Below are 17,797 nucleotides of genomic sequence, written 5' to 3' on the forward strand. Positions count from 1 at the left end.
ACTGTTTCTTTTTAAACAAATTATTTACCCATTTAAATAAGCTTATTGAATCTTCTATATCAGTAGTTCTTTATTGTCATTATGTCTCATCAGCCTTACTCATGCACAGTTTTAAACACAGTTTTAGTGTGGAAAGGACAGATGATGCCTTCTTCATCATCTGGTTGTTAAGTTTCCAAACACACACTATTAAGCTTTCTCCTCCATGGTTCCTGTGTTTGGGAGAAGCCAGCCTTAAATATTAACAAAGCCACTTCATTACATTTCTTCACAGTCATCCATAAGTCATCCTTGCTAACAAGGATGACAGGCTTGAAAGCAACAAGGTCACAGGTTTACAGTGATCAATAACACTATCTCATAAAGTCTTTGGACAGGAGGCTATCTTTCCTTCTTAGTTTGGTCAGTTCCTGCAAACAGGTCCTTCTTATCAAAGACTATTCTTAAGCATAATGTTAAAGAAAATACCCTGACCTGTGCGCATGTCAGAGCAGCGTCTTCTTTTTGACTAAATAACATTGCTGGCACAAACATAGCTGGACAATTGGATATCAACATTTCCTTATCCTGGAACAAAAATTCAGCCTCACACAGTTGTTTTCTGCTGAATTCACTGAGGGCCAGGATCTCATCCTCCAGGCTTAAAAAGCATCCTATTACTTATATTCAGTACTGCTAGATCCACTTTTCTCTGTCATTTTTATTCTCTCCTCACAGTTGCCTTACTACTGGAGCAAACACAACCATTTTATTTGTCACAAGTTTGGCATGACTATGGAATATCCTAGCACATACAGCAGCACAAGTAACTCTGTATTTTCAATCTTGGAACAGTCAGAATCATGAAAACTGCATAATCTTTACATTTATATCAGGCTGTAGCCAACAAACATTTTACATGATCTTAACACAAGAATTTCTTCTTTACAACAGTATAGTTCAGTGACAGACATAGAGGCAATTTTTCTAGTTTTTCTTATTATCATTCACTGTGCAAACTAAATTCTGACTTAAATCTCAGTTTCACTTCAGCACTACAGAACCACTTACCTTTGTGACAGGAATATGGACAGTTTTCATTCTTACGCCATAAAGACTCTTTCACTTGCTTTGCCTTCCCTGAGTGTATGAGTCTACCAGTGGTTTTCTATGAATTGCCTGAGGACTGAGCGGAGGAGGGGTCCCTCAGCACACAGCATGCAATCAAGGTCTCTATGTGCAGTCATTTTAATAATATCATATATTTTCCATAAATGTATTAGTGTTTTCACCACTTGCTTTTATTTGTCATCACAATTGTGAAATATAGTGCTTTTTTGTTTGTTTTTTGACAGTAAAAAACTGAGTATCTAAGTATCTCAAAAACTTTAGGAAATTAATTCCAATTTTTTTTTTTTTTTTAAATCATATGGCTCTTTAGGCTTGCTCTGTACTGTATCTGAAGCATAGGCATGAGGTGCATTCAGGTATTAACTCTTGCTACATCCAAACTACCTGGCTCTACACCTCTATCCAGGCATAAGCTTTAGTAGAACACCAGAGAGAAGAGAGATTTTTGAGTGCAGAGTGGATGGGCCAGGCTTCTACTCTACTTTCAAACACTGGATCTGAGCTACATACACACATAAAGCTTGTATTCGCCCTGTGCTGTTTTGCTTGAAATTGGAGCATTGGGAAAATGAGAGCAACAACACAGAATTTGATTTTAATTCAATGCCAGTTTCCCATATAATTTAGAAACACTTTCTGGTAAATATATTGTGCAGTTTTGTGTTGTCACATAATGATTTATTCAAGCAGAAAGCTATCCACTGAGACCACACTGACCTACCCTTGCAGTTTATCACAGAAATCAGGCTTTCAAAAAGAGCTGTTTGGAGGGGGCGGAGGAGGGGGGAAATAGAAGACAATCCTCCTAGGTCAGGGTTTTCAACCTCTGCTCCTCCGACCCCACAAGGAGTCAATGGAGATGAAAGACAAAAACAAGTATGTTGGTGATGGAACAACACCATCTACACTGGGGTCCTCAGTACAAAAAATACAGAGAGGTTTATAAACTGAGGAAGACAGCCTCTGGTTGTCTCCCACAGAAATAAGCATATCTCCAACCAGCCATCCTTCTTGTCCTCCATTAGGCACTGAATGCATGCTTTTGTACCAGGCTGCAGTCACCTCACTTTTCTGAAATGATGTAACAAAATCCATACATTACTTTCAGACTTTCTTTCCAAAAATGAAAATAGGTTCACTGCGAAGTATGCTGCTGAAAAAAGACAGAGCATGCTCTCTTCTGTTACCAGGTTGTCAGGATTTGGCCTGTGCTTCCTGGGAATCATTCAACAAGCAGTGTCAAAATGTCAAAAAAGCCTCAGAGTTTTTGGAAATTCACTTCTTCTCCCGAATTTCTTCCTTTGCTGTCCTACACTTAGACAAGAGCGCTCCTTCTCTCTCCCTTGTAGCCAAACATCTCATCCTGCCCAGCTACTTCCCAGGTCCTGCCTTCACACTTCACCTTTGGTTTGCAGAGGATAGAAACCCCAGATGTTTGTTCAGAGGCACATTAGGATGCTTTTAATCCTTAGAAAATGACTCTCACTCTCTCAAAGACTATGCTTTTGAGCACTACTTTTTAAAGAAACTACAATGATGTTTGTATTGTAATTCTATGACTGCACATATTCTTTTCATCCATCTAACATATGATTGTAATCTGCACTGGAGTGCTCAGCATGTCAAACAGCTCTTTTCACCCCAAGTTCACAGTCTTCTTGAGCTAAAAATATGCAGAAAGATATTGATAAATGTTGTGTGTGTGTACACATTTATATATACACGTATGTTATATGAACACATTTTGAGATGAAGATCTTACTTTGCATCTTGAGATTAAAGACAGGAAGAATTATTCAGACAGCTGCTCAGGAAAATTGACTTACCAGTGAGTCATAGCTGCCACCCTCTCTAAGACAAAAGCTGTCATTCAGATGCACTCAAGCTAGCTGGGTTCTGGGTCCTGGAAAACTGTTCCTCTGAACTAAATATATCATTCAAGAGCCCAAACCACCGTGCTCAAACAGAGAAGTAACAAAGATGGTTAGAATCTATTTATTATTCTTCCAGAAATCCGTATTGCACTAAAACTCATGAAGGGTAAAGAGCATGTGCTTAAAAATTTCCCTTAGGTTTAATGAGCATGAAGAAAGTAGCTACAGAAGAGGGATCTATCCTATCAGCATGATAAAATGGGAATGGTCCCAAGGCAACAGAAAGTCAGGCAAAAATTCCCCCACTCTGTGAACTGAGAGAATGATACAATCACAGAATCAACAAGGTTGGAAAAGACCTCCAACATCACCCAGTCTAACCATTCACCTACCACCAGTATTTCCCCACTAAAAATGTCCCTCAGTACAGAGAGCAGAGATAGAGATCCACCTGGAAGAGGACAGCAGGAACTGGAGAAATCCAGAGCAGGACATACCCACACCCTGGGAGCTCTACAGCTGACCTGCTTTTTTTGTAATGAGACTCAATCACAGCAGGTGGATATCTGAGCAGGGCAGGTCTGGATGAGGCTGGGATCACAGGTGCCTCTAGAATGTCTTTGATTAAATAAATGTTCCTCTCTAGTGTCATGACTTGGGGACAGCTTATGGGCCCTATTAGTAAGGAAACAATACTTCCTGAATACTTTTCTCTGATGACAGAGAAACAGGCAGGATGTCCTGGGGTGAAAACTGACTAGCAGGGTGTATGGGAACTGTTGAGTCACCTCATGCACCTCATGTTTTAATTGCTTTAAAAGTCATTAATTTCATGTTACTTCATTAATACCATTAGCAGGCAGCTCTGGGACTGGTATTTGTAATTTGACATAAGCTTCATGTTCAGAATGCAGTAACATGGCCTTGTACATTTAAAAAACAACAACAAACAAACACAAAAACTGATGCAATGGTATTTTGGATCCCCAGCTAAATAAAATTCACTGTAATATCAGCTTCTTTTATGCCAATCTGTCAATCTTTCCAAAGCTCTAAGGCTTATGAAGGACGAGCACCTGCTTCTTTGCAGACCAGGATCCAGATAAAGATGGGATGGTTCCTGCTCCCTTTTGGAGAGACCAGAAGGATTTGCAAAAGACAGAGACCAAGTATATTTAAGGTTTGAGTTGGTGTATGCCAGACTCCCTCCAAAATTTCCTGCACAGAGACCCACAGTCGTCTGCAGCCCACAGGACTGAGAATGTCTGTCAACACTGTGACTCAAAGAAGGAATAAAATTTCACTCAAGCTTAATAGGTCTAGCTAATAGGTTTAAAATTTGTATAAATAAATGTCAGATTAAGCTGAAAACAAAATCTTTGCATATCTTTGACTTGTTATCTCTAAAAAAATTATACAGGTAGCTCAAAAAGCTTCTAGTCTCTGGGAAAGAAAGAAGGATTTACATTTATTTATTTTAATGGTTTTCTATGTGATCTGAGAGGTTGTGGCTCAAGGAGCTCAGCTGGCTGAAATAAAACAACATGCTTCTGAGGATGCAGCTATATTAGTTTCTTGGGGCTAAAATGCAAGTTGTAAAAGACCCTATGAAAAAGATTTAGTATCAGCTACTGGTGGAGGTGCACTGTAGTGAAAAGTATATTCAAGCTACTCCAAACTTCAAAAATGAAGTCACAGAACATACATATTTTGAAGTAAAATATTTTTAACAATAAATCAGTCATGTCACAAGCCATGATGGCATTTTGGTGACGAAAGGAATGCAGCTTGCGTGTCATTCATAACTGCGTTAGGCTTTCCTCCAGAGAGATAAAGGAAAAAATATATTTCCTCCAGGGAGAGAAAGAGAAAAGACATTTCAGTTTCTTTACAGCCTAAAAGACAAATAGAAAGTAAACAGAGAATTTAGCATGTGCAAATACAGAATATAAGTAGTCAAGGAGCACAACAGTATGGACACTGGCCCAGAGAGCTTCTTTCTCACGTTAACCACAGAGTCCATGCAGAACCCAAATTGAACAACTTGAGGGATATAGGTCAATACAGCTACTCCTGGTAGCTCACTAATTATTTTTTTTCTTCTAAAAATGTAAGAACATTTTTGTGGGCATTCAGTTTTCAGAGGAAGCCACATACTCCAAAAGGGGTTGGATTTAAACTTTGCAAAGTCCTCTACTGCTGGAACAATTTGGTGCAGCATTCTGAAAACTTGTTTGGATTTAGAAATTATTTAATTAATTAAATCATTAATTAAGATCGAGAAGTAACTAATATCTAAAATAATTCACACCAGCTTCTTAGGACACTTTAGGTAATTAAGATAATGCAACTGAAATTTCCCTAATTTCCTCTTTTTTTTTTTTTTTTAATGATAATACAAAGCACAATCAGATGCTTGGGGGGTAAGTGGATTTTTTTTCGTTTTGGTTTATAAAGGCCAACACTAAACCAGGTAATTGCTGAGTAATACATAATTAGCTGTTACGCACATAAAAAGCTCTTTTCTTGTTTTCCAGTCAGCTTTCTTTTTGGCAGGAGGACTTGTCTCTTCCCAGGACAGCCCAGCCCACACTACACGGTACTAGTCATAGTAAAAACATTATTTCTCCTAGCAAAAACATGATTTCTAAGAGGGCAGCAAATTCAGAGGGGGAATAAGATGTATGAACCAGCAGGAATGGCATTTTTACAAAGCTGTTGGATACAAACTTCAGTCCAGCTCACCTGTCCCCAGAGACCAGCTCTTAGCCCCAAAGCACATCATGAACTAAGCAGATATATACACACACAGGGTGGCTGCTATGCACAGGTGCTTGAACACAGCAGGAGATTCTTCCAGGTACTTGGTAGTACTTTGTGCATCTGAGTTTGAAAATGGCTCCAATAGATTTGAAAGTTTAGTAGTAAGTTTAGCAGAGGAAACAGTCCACACACTAAAAAAGAACTGAAACCAGAATGAAATAGTTAACGATATAACTGCTCAACTCAGATTTTCTTTTTCATTCTCTAATTCCTATTGTTCTTTGGCTTACTCCCAGGTTTCTATCAGCTTCTGACACAAAAACTCACTGATGAGGAAAAAAAACCTGTTCCAACAGAGATGTGAAAAAAATCAGATTTATTCTGTCACCTGCACTGCATGTCAGGACCAAGCTGTGAGTAGGCATGGATAGAGACATTAAAAAAACATCCATGAAAATTAACAAGAGTTCTTCCAGAAGAAGGAACAGTAGCCACATCTCTGGTCAAATCCTCTTTCACGGCTTTATAATGGGTGAGATACGATACATAACCTACAACAAACCAACATTTCCCTCTTTGTTAACTGAGACCCCTTCAAGACCTTCCAGCTGAAATTTGAGAAATCCACATTTAACACAAAGCTTGCTGATCTGTTGACAAGAATCAGACTCACCCAGGCAATGTTTGTGTGTCCACAAGATTCCACCATTGGATATTCATTTAGCAGTAGATTATAGGTGCAGTACTACTTAACACTGTGCACTACCAAGCTGTGCACAGCACAGTGATCCACTTAATACTGTTAATATTGGCTTCAGGCTGCAGCAAAAGGCATTGAAATTGTCTAAAAAAATGGGCTTTTATGTGTACAGACATCCAGACATCCTCAACCTGGCTTGTGCATGTTTTAAGGCAAGAACTAAATGGAAGTGTTTGTGAAGTACACCCAAAAAAAAAAAAAAATATATATATATATATATATATAAATGTTTTGGAAATCAGGTCTCAGGGTCACACACTGCTGCTGTTCAGTTCAGGTGTATTCTATTACAGTGAGGCAGTAAGGAACTGAAGCAATTTGCACTGAAAGAGATTTGCAGCACAAGACCGTGGAAATGAGAGAAGGAGAAGGTCATGAAGACCACCTCTTTGGCAACAGATGCACAAAGCTGCTGTACTAGGCTGGCCTCCCAAAAGTTAAAAGGGAATTCCAGGTCACTTTGTGAGGTAGTTGAAGTTGCTTGCCCGTCATCAGCAGAACATTCTATTTCATTCTCTTTGATTGTTTCTGTGGGCTGCACAGCAGCTCTCCATTGCCTCATGTTTCATAGGTATATCAATAATATGGAAGTATAATTTCTACTGAGTACACGTAGAGAAGCCACATAATCAGTGTGAAAACATAGTGTTTCGGGAAATCAAAACCCAAGCAGTAAAGCTCCATGGGCTGGGATATATGCAATAGAATATATTGCTGAGGCAGGAAGGATTTGGGTTACCACTGAAAAAAACAACAACAACAACAACAACAACAACAACAAAAAAAAAAAACAAAAAAAAAAACCAACGAAGGATGGAGAATACAGGAAGTGAAAACTCCCTGTCCTCCTGCATTTCTGAAAACTCACAACCTTATGTGCCATAATCAGCTCTGGGGTAAAGGGAAGATTTTAGCAAAGATGATGGAAAGGAGATGGCCCTGGTCTGCTTGTGAACTGGGTTTTCATCCCACTTGCATAAATGCTTTTGGCTGAATTTGCTCTCAAAGTAGCTCTCCCAACTTGCTCACCTGGCTAAGCCACCACACACTGTACTGTCCATTAGGAGTCTTGGGATGCTCAGATGGGTTAAGTGGCAGATCCAGAATTGTGAGGACCAAAAAAGTCTTGTATGATAAGCAGCGAGCAATGACAAGCACAAACTAGTTCCTGAGTTCCCAGAACGTAAAGTTTGAAAGGTATAGTTTATAATGAACTTCATTATAGTTTGACTTTGGGTAAATACTTGATTAAAGAAGACATTATAACCTGTAAGCTTTGTTATTTTCTTTTTGTAAGATACAGGTTTAGATATCACTTATTTTTCCTCACACGTTATTTATTGTTAATCATGAACACATTCAATGTAAACTGAGGAATCACTGCGTTATCCTATACTAACAGTGAGATATTAGCTCAGGGAAATAGAAATCCAGCAATTTAGCTTCTGTGACAAAGTGGGAAGAAATTTGACCCCCATGGTAATGGTAGCTGCCTTGGCTGGGAAAAATTGATTTGAGATGCTGCTTTAGCACAGATTTCCTATTTTGTTTTGGGTAATCCAATTTCCAGCACCTTCCTACCTCCATGCCCAGGTCTTTATAGCACTGAGGAGGGGTCTGATCAGCAGAATGGAACAAGGAGAAATGAAGTTTTTCATTTACCTCATCAGTGAGCAGGAGCAAGTTCTTCCCAAAAAAACCTCTTTGTGTCCACATGTGGGAGGCTGTGTCCCCCACTGGGCCTCAAAGGATTCTGTCTTTCTCGGCCACAGTAGCTAAGAAGGGAACTAATTCCGTTATGGGTATCCGTGCACTGATAACCATGCTTAAAACTCACATTGATTTTACACAGAACATCAAATGGACTTTGAATGCTGATGAAGTGGTTTTCTACTACCAATCTGTGCTGCTGGGTAGGGAATTATTAATGCTAAAATATCTAAGTACTCCAGAGCAAATTTCAACATTTTTTGCCTTGAGGATCATCTCGTAGATGATGTAAGATAATATCGCTTCACTATTTCTATTTTTATCTCCACCAGTGCTGAATCTGACCTAAAAATTTCATATGGGATATTTGTGCTTGCTACAAGACGTTATTTTTAATCAGTGTGTGTGTATCTCTTTGTAAGATTAGCTCACATTCTGCTGGTAAAACCACTGAAACGTATTTATTACACAGCATCAAAACCGTTTCATACCAAGAGCACCTCCTCAGGCATGCCTACTCAGGGCACATAGAGATAGGAATTGCTGGGTAGTCCTTTAAAAGGTTCCACTTTTGGATAAATCTACATTCAAGGCAAATTGGTCTATGTGGCTAAACTCCAATTCTAAACTCCCAGCCAGATCTGCTGTTAAAATCCACCTCTGAAAGGCTGTGCTGCACAGGCCACCGGCACGTTCTGCAGCACCTGGGTGTCTCTCAGCCCATTCTGCTCTCCCCTTTCCCATCTCTCCAGACATCTCCCAGTGAACAAAGGGAGTGATGCTGGTCAACCTTTGGCTGTTCATTTCATCTTCCCACTGCTGGAATTTTTGGCCACCCCTCTCTGATCCATGCAGAGCCACTGGAGAGCCATCAGTATATGGATACCTAGGATTTAAGTGGGAAGGGGCTTCATGAGGCTCTTGATCTAGTTCTGCACTACTGCAAATAAATGTTTCCTATTATTCTGAGCCAGGTGACCTGCAAGGATAAAGTTCTGTTAGTAGAAACACATTGATTAACATCAGTTGGGGATGTGCCTTTAAGAAGTGCAGAAAATTGAGATTTAAGATCAAAACAGCAAGTGCATAGTGCTTTCCTGTACTTAAACCGAATCAATAAAAAGAAACATGCAGCTGGAGGAAAGCTAGCTTGATACAATCACGGTAAATTAGAACTCGTTTAAGGCAATGGACGGCATATTTTCTTCTTCTGAATTGGGCTTCTCAAATATTGACAGACCCAGTAAGGCACGAATCAACTCCTTTGTGAACTATTAATTATATATATTGCTGATGAATAATCATTTAATTACCATAATGGGAGGTTCAATGAAAAGGCTGTCTACCAAGTGCACTGGACCTAAAAATAGCAGTAGCTTTTCCACCACGAGGCTTCGAATCAAAACGCTATTGCTCAACTCCTGGTCTCACCACTTGTTACTCTGCTTGGCCAACATGGTGCTTGGCTGAGAGTTTTCCCCCTGCACCACTGCAGTCATGCCATATATCACTCCTCTAAGGCACAGTGACAAGGGTTTTGTAAGGATTACCTGAATCAGTTCATCAAGCTCTGTCGCATTCACACAGGAATGCTGAGATACGAACGTCTGCTTCTGAATCACAATGGTGGCTCTCTGGGTGGTTTCATGAGGCTGCTCCAGGGCTTTAAACACCGTGGCTCCTATTATTAAATACACGACTACCACCAGAAAAATTGTTGAGACTGTCTTCCATTTCATAACATTGATAGCCGAATCACTTTCCTCCCGTGAAGAGAGCACGGTAGGCTTGGTAGAAAATGATAACCTCGGTTTGGAGTTCTGAGTGGCCGATTTGGGATCCAGCAAGTCAGGTGCCGCCACTAACAAAGCAGAAAAAAAAGAAAGTTAATTTTTATGGGGCTGGTCAACTTATGTTCACCGAGCTCCCTTGTCACCAAGAGACTGCAGGAATTCTGCTTCTTCCAGCCACAGTTCTTACAGAGTTGAATCTTTCACTTAAATCCCAAACTGTTACAACACCACTGCTCTGAGTAGTATCATCCATTTACACTTGCACACATCTGCAATACCTTCTGTGTCTATGTATGTCCCTTTATCACACTCAATCACCTGCAAAATACAGGATTTCCCCTATGCCTGTTGCATCTCTTTAAATTCATGTAAGGTGGCATTTTACTGCAGAGATTCTTTACATCTTCCGCTGCCTTAAGCATTGCTAAGCAGCTTTCCGGCTGTATTTCCTCAGCATTACAGAAGTAGCAGAAAAATACAAATCCCTCTTTCTTGTGCCTAGTCCGTCCTGCACTCCAACAGGAGCTCTCTTACAGCAGTTGCATGATCACTTTGCAACTCCCCAGATAAGACCATAAAATCAAGACGCCGCTCCTCATACCGGCCGTAGAGTGTTAACTGTGTATTGATTAAACCGTTCAGAAAATACCAGTAAGACACACGTGTACTTACAGGAAAAGTCAACCATTTGTTAAGCGTGTATTTTTATTTACAGCTACAAAAACCCACAGGGTTAGGAAAAGAGCAGCTGAGTGTGTTATCGAGTATCTCTATAACTCATGTGACTACCAGCAACTACACAGGAACTAAAAAAAATCCACCACATCAAGTGCAGGTTAAGGTCTCCTGTGGGATGATGGCCACGGCAGCTGACTGCAGAAGCTATATTTAAATTGTTCGGAATTACATTTCGAATGGCCGCAACACCGCTCTCCGCTGCCGGTGGGAAGAGCCCAGCTGTAAAGCCAGGAGGAGACGTTGCGGGGTTGGGACCTGACCCACACCAAGGGGCACCCCAGGGCAGGGAATGGGGCGCGGGAGAGCGAGACAGCCCCCTGCCCAGGCCAAGGCGACCCCGGGCACCGTACAGCCTGCCCACACCAAAGCGGACGGCTCACCCCGATCCCGCTCACAGCCGAAGGCAGCGCCCCGCACACCGCTGCCCACCCCGGGGGCTGGGCGTACCCCCACCGACACCCCAACCTCACCCATCTGGGAATGGACACAGCATCCCCCGCGCCCCACGCCTTGCCGTGGGGCCGGGCACCGGCGGGAGGGGGGACACCGGCGCTGTCCCCCGGCGACCCCCGAGCCCCGGGGCCGGTGCCGATGCCGATGCCGCTCCCTCCCGGCCGGCTCCGCCGCGGCGAACAAAGGAGCGGGCACCGGGCACCGCCACCGGCCCCGTCGCCCGTTCCCCGTGACCGGCGCTGGGCGCCCGAGGAGCCGCCGCGGCCGGGGATGCTCCGCGGGGCGGGGGCGAGGCGCGGCGAGGGACCGGGAGCGGGAGCGGGGAGGGCAGGAGGGGAGGGCAGCCAGGCAAGGTACAAAGCGCATGCAGCATCCGCAGGGCTGGGAGCGGGGAGGCACGCCATTGTGCTCGTACTCACTTCTTATTTACCGACCCGGTGCCCTCTCCTCGCTCCACGGGCAGGCATTTTTTCAGGGCTCGGGGAGCTACAGTTAGCGCAAATTACAAAGGAAGGAGGAGAAGGAGAGGAGGGAGAGGAGGAGGCTGGCGGCTGGCTCGGCAGCGGCAGGGGCGGGCAGGCTGGCGGCGCGGCTCCCGCGGGCTCCCCCCGGCCCCGGGGCGTGCGAGGTGCCTCACGCCGCGCATCGCGCATCGCACATCGCGGCGTGAGTGTGTGTGTGCGCGCGTGTGTGCATGCGTGTGAGCGGGTGTATGTGCATGCGCGTGTGTCCGTGCGTGCCCGCCTGTCTGTGTGTCCGTGGGCGTGCGGAGCGGCCCGAGCCCTTTTGTGGGGCTGTTCCCCCCCCCTATCCACCCTCCCCACCCCGCCGCAGGCAGGGCAGACACCGCAGGGGGACCCGAGGAGCTTTCGCTGGGGAGGGCGGCGGGAGGACCCAGCCGCGGGGCAGCACCCCTGGCGCCCCTCCGCCAAGTCCGGGTCGGTCATCGGGCTCTGCGGGAGGTAACGAGGGGAACCTGGGGCGGCAGCCGTCCCCACACCCGCTTCCATTTTAGCCCGGTGGATGCATCGGAACTGCTGCTTGTGCCGTGGACTCCAGCACCAAGATGCCTGAATTGTCCTCGGTTTTAGCCAAGAGCTAAATCTCCGCTTCCCGGTCATCGATCACATGTAAGCATCCTCCCTGTGGCACATTGAGGTGATGAACTCACCTAAAAGGCAGGAGAGCGTTTACCAGGAGGACCCAAAACATGCCTCTAAACGCGGCTCTCTAAAAAGTCTCCTCAAACAGGTATAAAAATTAGTCATGGTAACAAATGAGTGTAGGTTGCAAGTATCTAACGCCCGGAGGTTGTGTCTGCAAAATAGCCAAAGGCAGTCATTCTTCGGGTGCTTAATGGGCTATAATCCTGCTCAAATCAGCAGCTCCATCAGCAAACGCTTTAGAATCCACTTATTTTAACACGTCTCTGTATAAATGTGACGTGATATAAATGAGTGCAATGCCGAGTTCCTCGGGACTCCCATTTTAACAGTATCAATCACACCAGCCCTCCTGGCCTACCCACAGGTGTGTCTGTCTCATACAGAGCCTTCCCCTGCTCCCTGTCCCGCCAGCACAACCAGAAGAGCATGCGTTGAGTAACGGGGTGCTGGGCATAGCCCAGGAAATCTCCCTGTAAATGGTCCCTCTATCACAAGGAGGACTTGAGTCACGCCCCAATCCTCCAGCAACAGAAGATAAGCAAAACTCCTTCTCCTACACCCTAACACTCATTCACTCAAGCAGCACCAGAAGCCAGACCTCTGAAGCTTGGAGATTCAAGCTGGAACTCTTTTTATACAAAAAAAAATAGATCATTATCTTCCACCCTTCTTGCAAAATGATGTCTCAGTCACAAACATATGTAAACACTCTCTGGTCCTACCTCATGGAAAAGAATCATCCCATAAGATTTCTTCCAGCATCCTATGGGAACACAGGCATGAGCCTTTTCTTGTACACTGAGCTGAGTCTGTGTAAGATATTGTGGAAAATACTACTACATGCCTTTCTTTAGCAATCTAAATATTTGGAATACAATTTTGTTTTTCCTTGAGTGGAGGAATTATTATTAAATGTTGAGAAAGGGTCAGACTTACTGCCTACAACTGGAAAGCAGTGGGAAGCCTCCCAACAGCTTTGGCAGAGTTTGAGTCAGGCCTTCAATTCAGGCATATGACCAAGCCGGTGGGAGCCATTTTGAGCAGCAGCAGAGAAGTACTCCAGGAAGAACTGTATTGGTACCCTACCTCTAACAGCTGAAAGCTGGCCTGTGAAAGTAATTATTGCAATTAATTACCTAGGAAACATCTCAAATATCTACTTTGAACAGGCTGGTATTTTCTACCCATCGTGATCAAAGCGACAGGCTTCAGCTAGAGCTCACTGCTTGCTTAGAATGGATTTGGAATCACAGAATCACAGAACTGTAGGGGTTGGAAGGGACCTCTAGAGATCATCGAGTCCAACGCCCCTGCCATAGCAGGCTCCCTAAACCACGTCACACAGGTAGGCGTCCAGGCGGGTCTTAAATATCTCCAGAGAAGGAGACTCCACCACCCCCCTTGGCAGCCTGTTCCAGTGCTCCGTCAGCCTTACCGTAAAGAAGTTCTTCTGCACATTCGTGCGGAACTTCCTATGCTGTACTTTCATCCCATTACCCCTAGCCCTGTCCCCACGCACTACTGAAAAGAGACCAGCCTCGCCACTATGGCTCCCACACCTCAGGTATTTATAAACCTGGATCAAGTCCCCTCTCAGCCTTCTTTTCTCAAGGCTAAACAGACCCAGTTCCCTAAGTCTCTCCTCACAGGGAAGATGCTCCAGGCCCTTCACCATCTTTGTGGCCCTCCGCTGGACTCTTTCCAAGAGATCCCTGTCTTTTTTGTACTGGGGAGCCCAGAACTAGACACAATATTCCAGATGAGGCCTCACAAGGGCAGAGTAGAGGGGGAGGATCACCTCCTTTGACCTGCTGGACACGCTCTTTTTAATACACCCCAGTATGCCATTGGCTTTTTTGGCTACAAGGGCACACTGCTGGCTCATGGTCAATCTGTTGTCCACCAGGATGCCCAGGTCCCTCTCAGCAGAGCTCCTCTCCAGCAGGTCTTCTCCCAGCCTGTACTGGTGCATGCAATTATTTCTACCCAGGTGCAAGACTCTACACTTGCTTTTGTTAAACCTCATCCGGTTTCTTACTGCACAGCTCTCCAGCCTGTCCAGGCTGAATGTGTGCTGAATGGCAGCACAGCCTTCAGGCATGTCAGCCAATCCTCCCAACTTCGTGTCATCAGCAAACTTGCTGAGGGTGGTCACTATCCCCTCATCAAGGTCGTTGATGAAGATGTTGAACAAGATCAGACCCAGTAAGAAAATGATTGGAAAAGACCACTAAGATCACCTAGTCCAACTCTAACACACCCCCACCATGCCCACTGACCACGTCTCTCAGTGCCACATCTAAACATTTCTTGAACACCTCTAGGGACCGTGACTCCACCACCTCCCTGGGCAGCCTGTGCCACTGCCTCACTACTCCTTCTGAGAAGAAAAGTTTTCTGTATCCAACCTGAACCTCCCCTGGTGCAACTTGACACCATTCCCTCTCATCCTATCACTGCTATCTGGGAGAAGAGGCTGATACCCACCTCACCACCACCTCCTTTCACAGAGCTGTGGAGGATGATTAGGTCTCCCCCAAGCCTCCTCTTCTCTAGACTAAACAATCCCAGTTCCCTGAGCCTCTTCACATAAGACCTGTATTCCAGGCTCTTTACCAGCCTTATTACCATTCCACTGGACATGCTCCAGGGCCTTGATTTCTTTCTTGAACGGAGGAGCCCAAAACAAAACTTAGGCTTTGTATTCTCACTTCTACTAGTGATACAAGCAGTCCATATGTGGTACTTCTAATGACAGGTAATTTCCAGTCTATCAAGTATTTCTTTCTGTGATGTAGAACAAAAGCTATGCTATGTGGCAAATCCCATGTCTTTAATGCCTTATATAGCACCAGTATTTAATCCATAGTGTCACACCCTCTGATATTTTTATTGTAATGTACACCACAAGTTTGAATATTGTGGTGACCTTTCTGACCTCAAGTTTGGAACTGACATTCAAACAGTTTGAGGTGTCAGACCTGTACCAGTCCTGAACTTTTCTAAACAAACACACATTAATACACATTCAGTGTATTACTGACAAAGCATACCACCAGCTAACATGGGCAAGATTAAGTAATAAAAGGGGTTACAACACAGAGCTCCAGCATTGCAAGCAAATGGGCATACTTCTGTGCCAAAGAGGCTTATGTTAGCAAACTAAAAGAAAAAATCTTAAATGCTTACAAGACCAAGGTTCATCTATTTCATACTAATGTGAGAGGTTCACAAAGTACAGGACTATCAGAAGCCATCTAAAAATCTCTTGGCATGAGCTTGGGATGGCCACATGACTCACAGAGTAGTTATGGGAAGCTGCTCAGTGCTTTGAAATGTTAAAAGCAGGCACAGCAGAGGGGAGCAGGCACAGGAAATCTCTGTGACTTGATAAACACAGCAATTGCATATTCATACATGTAAAAGCTGTAGAAGACCTAAGCATAGACTTGACAGGACAAGAGCACACATGTAAGGAAATAGTTATTCCAAAAGCATATCTCCCTAGAAAGTTATAATAATAATAATAATAAAATAAAAATAATTTTTAAAAAGACTGTAAAAAATTTCCTTATCTGTTGTTATTTTCTGTTCTTTTCAGCTCAGAAGCCATCCTCTCCCTTCAAGGTCAGGAAAAGCACTTTGTGCCAAAGCATGAGGTTCCTCCAGAACCCAGCTGCTGGGTTCACCAAATTTTGCTCTCCTCCAATCAGCTGCACAAGAGGAGGCATCCCAGCTTCTAGTCTTTATTTAATTGCCAAGGACTTCTGTATCCCTAAGAAACGCAACTTTTGGCACAGCTCACAGTGAAGGTATTTTCCTCATGCTTACTTGCAACATAAGGCCACCTCTGGGTTTCTTTGCAGAAACACAGGTCTCCCTAACTGCTGTACCCTGGAGGGAAGCATGGAGAAGGCTCAGAGAGGGCCTCAGTATATTTGGGCACACAGGTGGTAATTTAGACTCTGTTCTTCCCACAACTGCTGCAGAGAAGGTGGACTACACCAGTCTGGAAAATACCTGCATGTAGCTTTGCTGTATGTGCTCAGGCATGCAAGTACTTCACTGATCTCAGCAGGCAATTGCTGCTCTTCAGATGTGCACATATTTGTGTTGCCGCAGTGAGAGCCACTGATTGTGCAACACATCACTAGGGGCTTCAGGCCTTAATAAGGGTTTTGGGTCTTGCTGTGGGCACACCATCTTGTCCTAGAAAGGAAAGGGCAATTCCTCATGCTAGGAGAACAGAAACCTCTGTTTCTTCTCAGAACAGGTCAAGCCACAGACCCAGACTGAGGGAAAACTTTCACTTGTGCTATTTTACTACAAGAGAGCCCAGCAGAAATATTTACTGAGTTCATTTTCAGACTCCTTTTACTTATTCAGCAGAACTTAAAGTAACTCATCTCTTGACTTCTTCAGAGACACTAAAAGATCTCTGACAGTTCTTTATGGATAATTATGACATTAGGGCCATGCCATGTTACTGTATTCTGCAATTAAGCCATTAGCTACATCCTGCCATGGGAATTTACACTGAACAGGGAGATAATCACAGAATCATTAAGGTTGGAAAAGACCTCCAAGATCATCCAGCCCAACTGTCCACCTACCAAAATACAACATCTGAATGTTTCTTGAACACCTCCAGGGATGGTCGTTCCATCACCTTCCTGGGCAGCTTGTTCCAGTGCCTAACCACTCTTTTGGAGAATAATTTTTTCCTAATGTCCAACCTGAATCTCCCCTGATGTAACTTGAGGCCATTCCCTCTTGTCCTATCTCTAGTTACACAGGAAAAGAGGCCAGCTCCCATCTCACCACAGCCTCCTTTCAGGTAGAGCGCAATAAGGTCTCCCTTAAGCCTCCTCTTCCCTAGACTGCACAATTCCAGTTCCTTCAGCTGCTCCTCATAGACCTGTGGTCCAGTCCACTCACAGCTTTGTTGCCCTTCTCTGGACATGTTCCAAGGTCTCAATGTCTTTCTTGTAGTGAGAGGCCCAAAACTGAACGTAGTAATCACGCTGCAGCCTCACCAGTGCTGAGTACAGAGGGATGATCACTTCCCTGTTCCTACTGGCAACACTATTTCTGATGCAATTCAGGATGTCACTGGCTTTCTTGACCACCTGGGCACACTGCTGGCTCCCATTCAGCTGAACATCGACCAACACCTCCAGCTCCATTTCTTCCACACAGTCTTTCAGCCACTCTGCTCCAAGTGTTGCCTGGGGTTGTTGTGGCCAAAGTGCAGGAACTGGCACTTGGTCTTATTGAATTTCATTGTATTGGCCTCGCCCCAGAAATCCAACCTGTCCAGATCCCTCTGTAGGGCCTTCTGACCTCCAAACAGACGAAGGCTTCCTCCTAACTTGGTGTCATCTGCAAACTTAATGAGGGTGCACTCAGTCCCTTTGTCCAAGTCATCAG

General features: G+C 44.2%; 1 protein-coding gene across 5 annotated transcripts in view; it reads right to left on the minus strand.

The window, feature by feature from the left end:
* Window positions 1-17,797, minus strand: part of KCNK2 (potassium two pore domain channel subfamily K member 2) — a 168,003-nt gene that overhangs the window by 58,995 nt on the left and 91,211 nt on the right. For 4 of the 5 annotated variants that reach the window (XM_015857335.2, XM_032443321.1, XM_015857337.2 and 1 more), the window contains one exon: window positions 9,768-10,078. In XM_015857335.2, coding sequence (XP_015712821.1) covers window positions 9,768-10,078 — 311 coding nt within the window. Of the gene's footprint in view, window positions 1-9,767; window positions 10,079-11,620; window positions 11,942-17,797 lie in introns of those variants that run through there. The other variant, XM_015857338.2, reaches the window with a different exon arrangement.

This window comes from Coturnix japonica, chromosome 3 (assembly GCF_001577835.2).
Source record: "Coturnix japonica isolate 7356 chromosome 3, Coturnix japonica 2.1, whole genome shotgun sequence".
In the NCBI taxonomy this organism is placed as follows: Eukaryota; Metazoa; Chordata; class Aves; order Galliformes; family Phasianidae; genus Coturnix; species Coturnix japonica.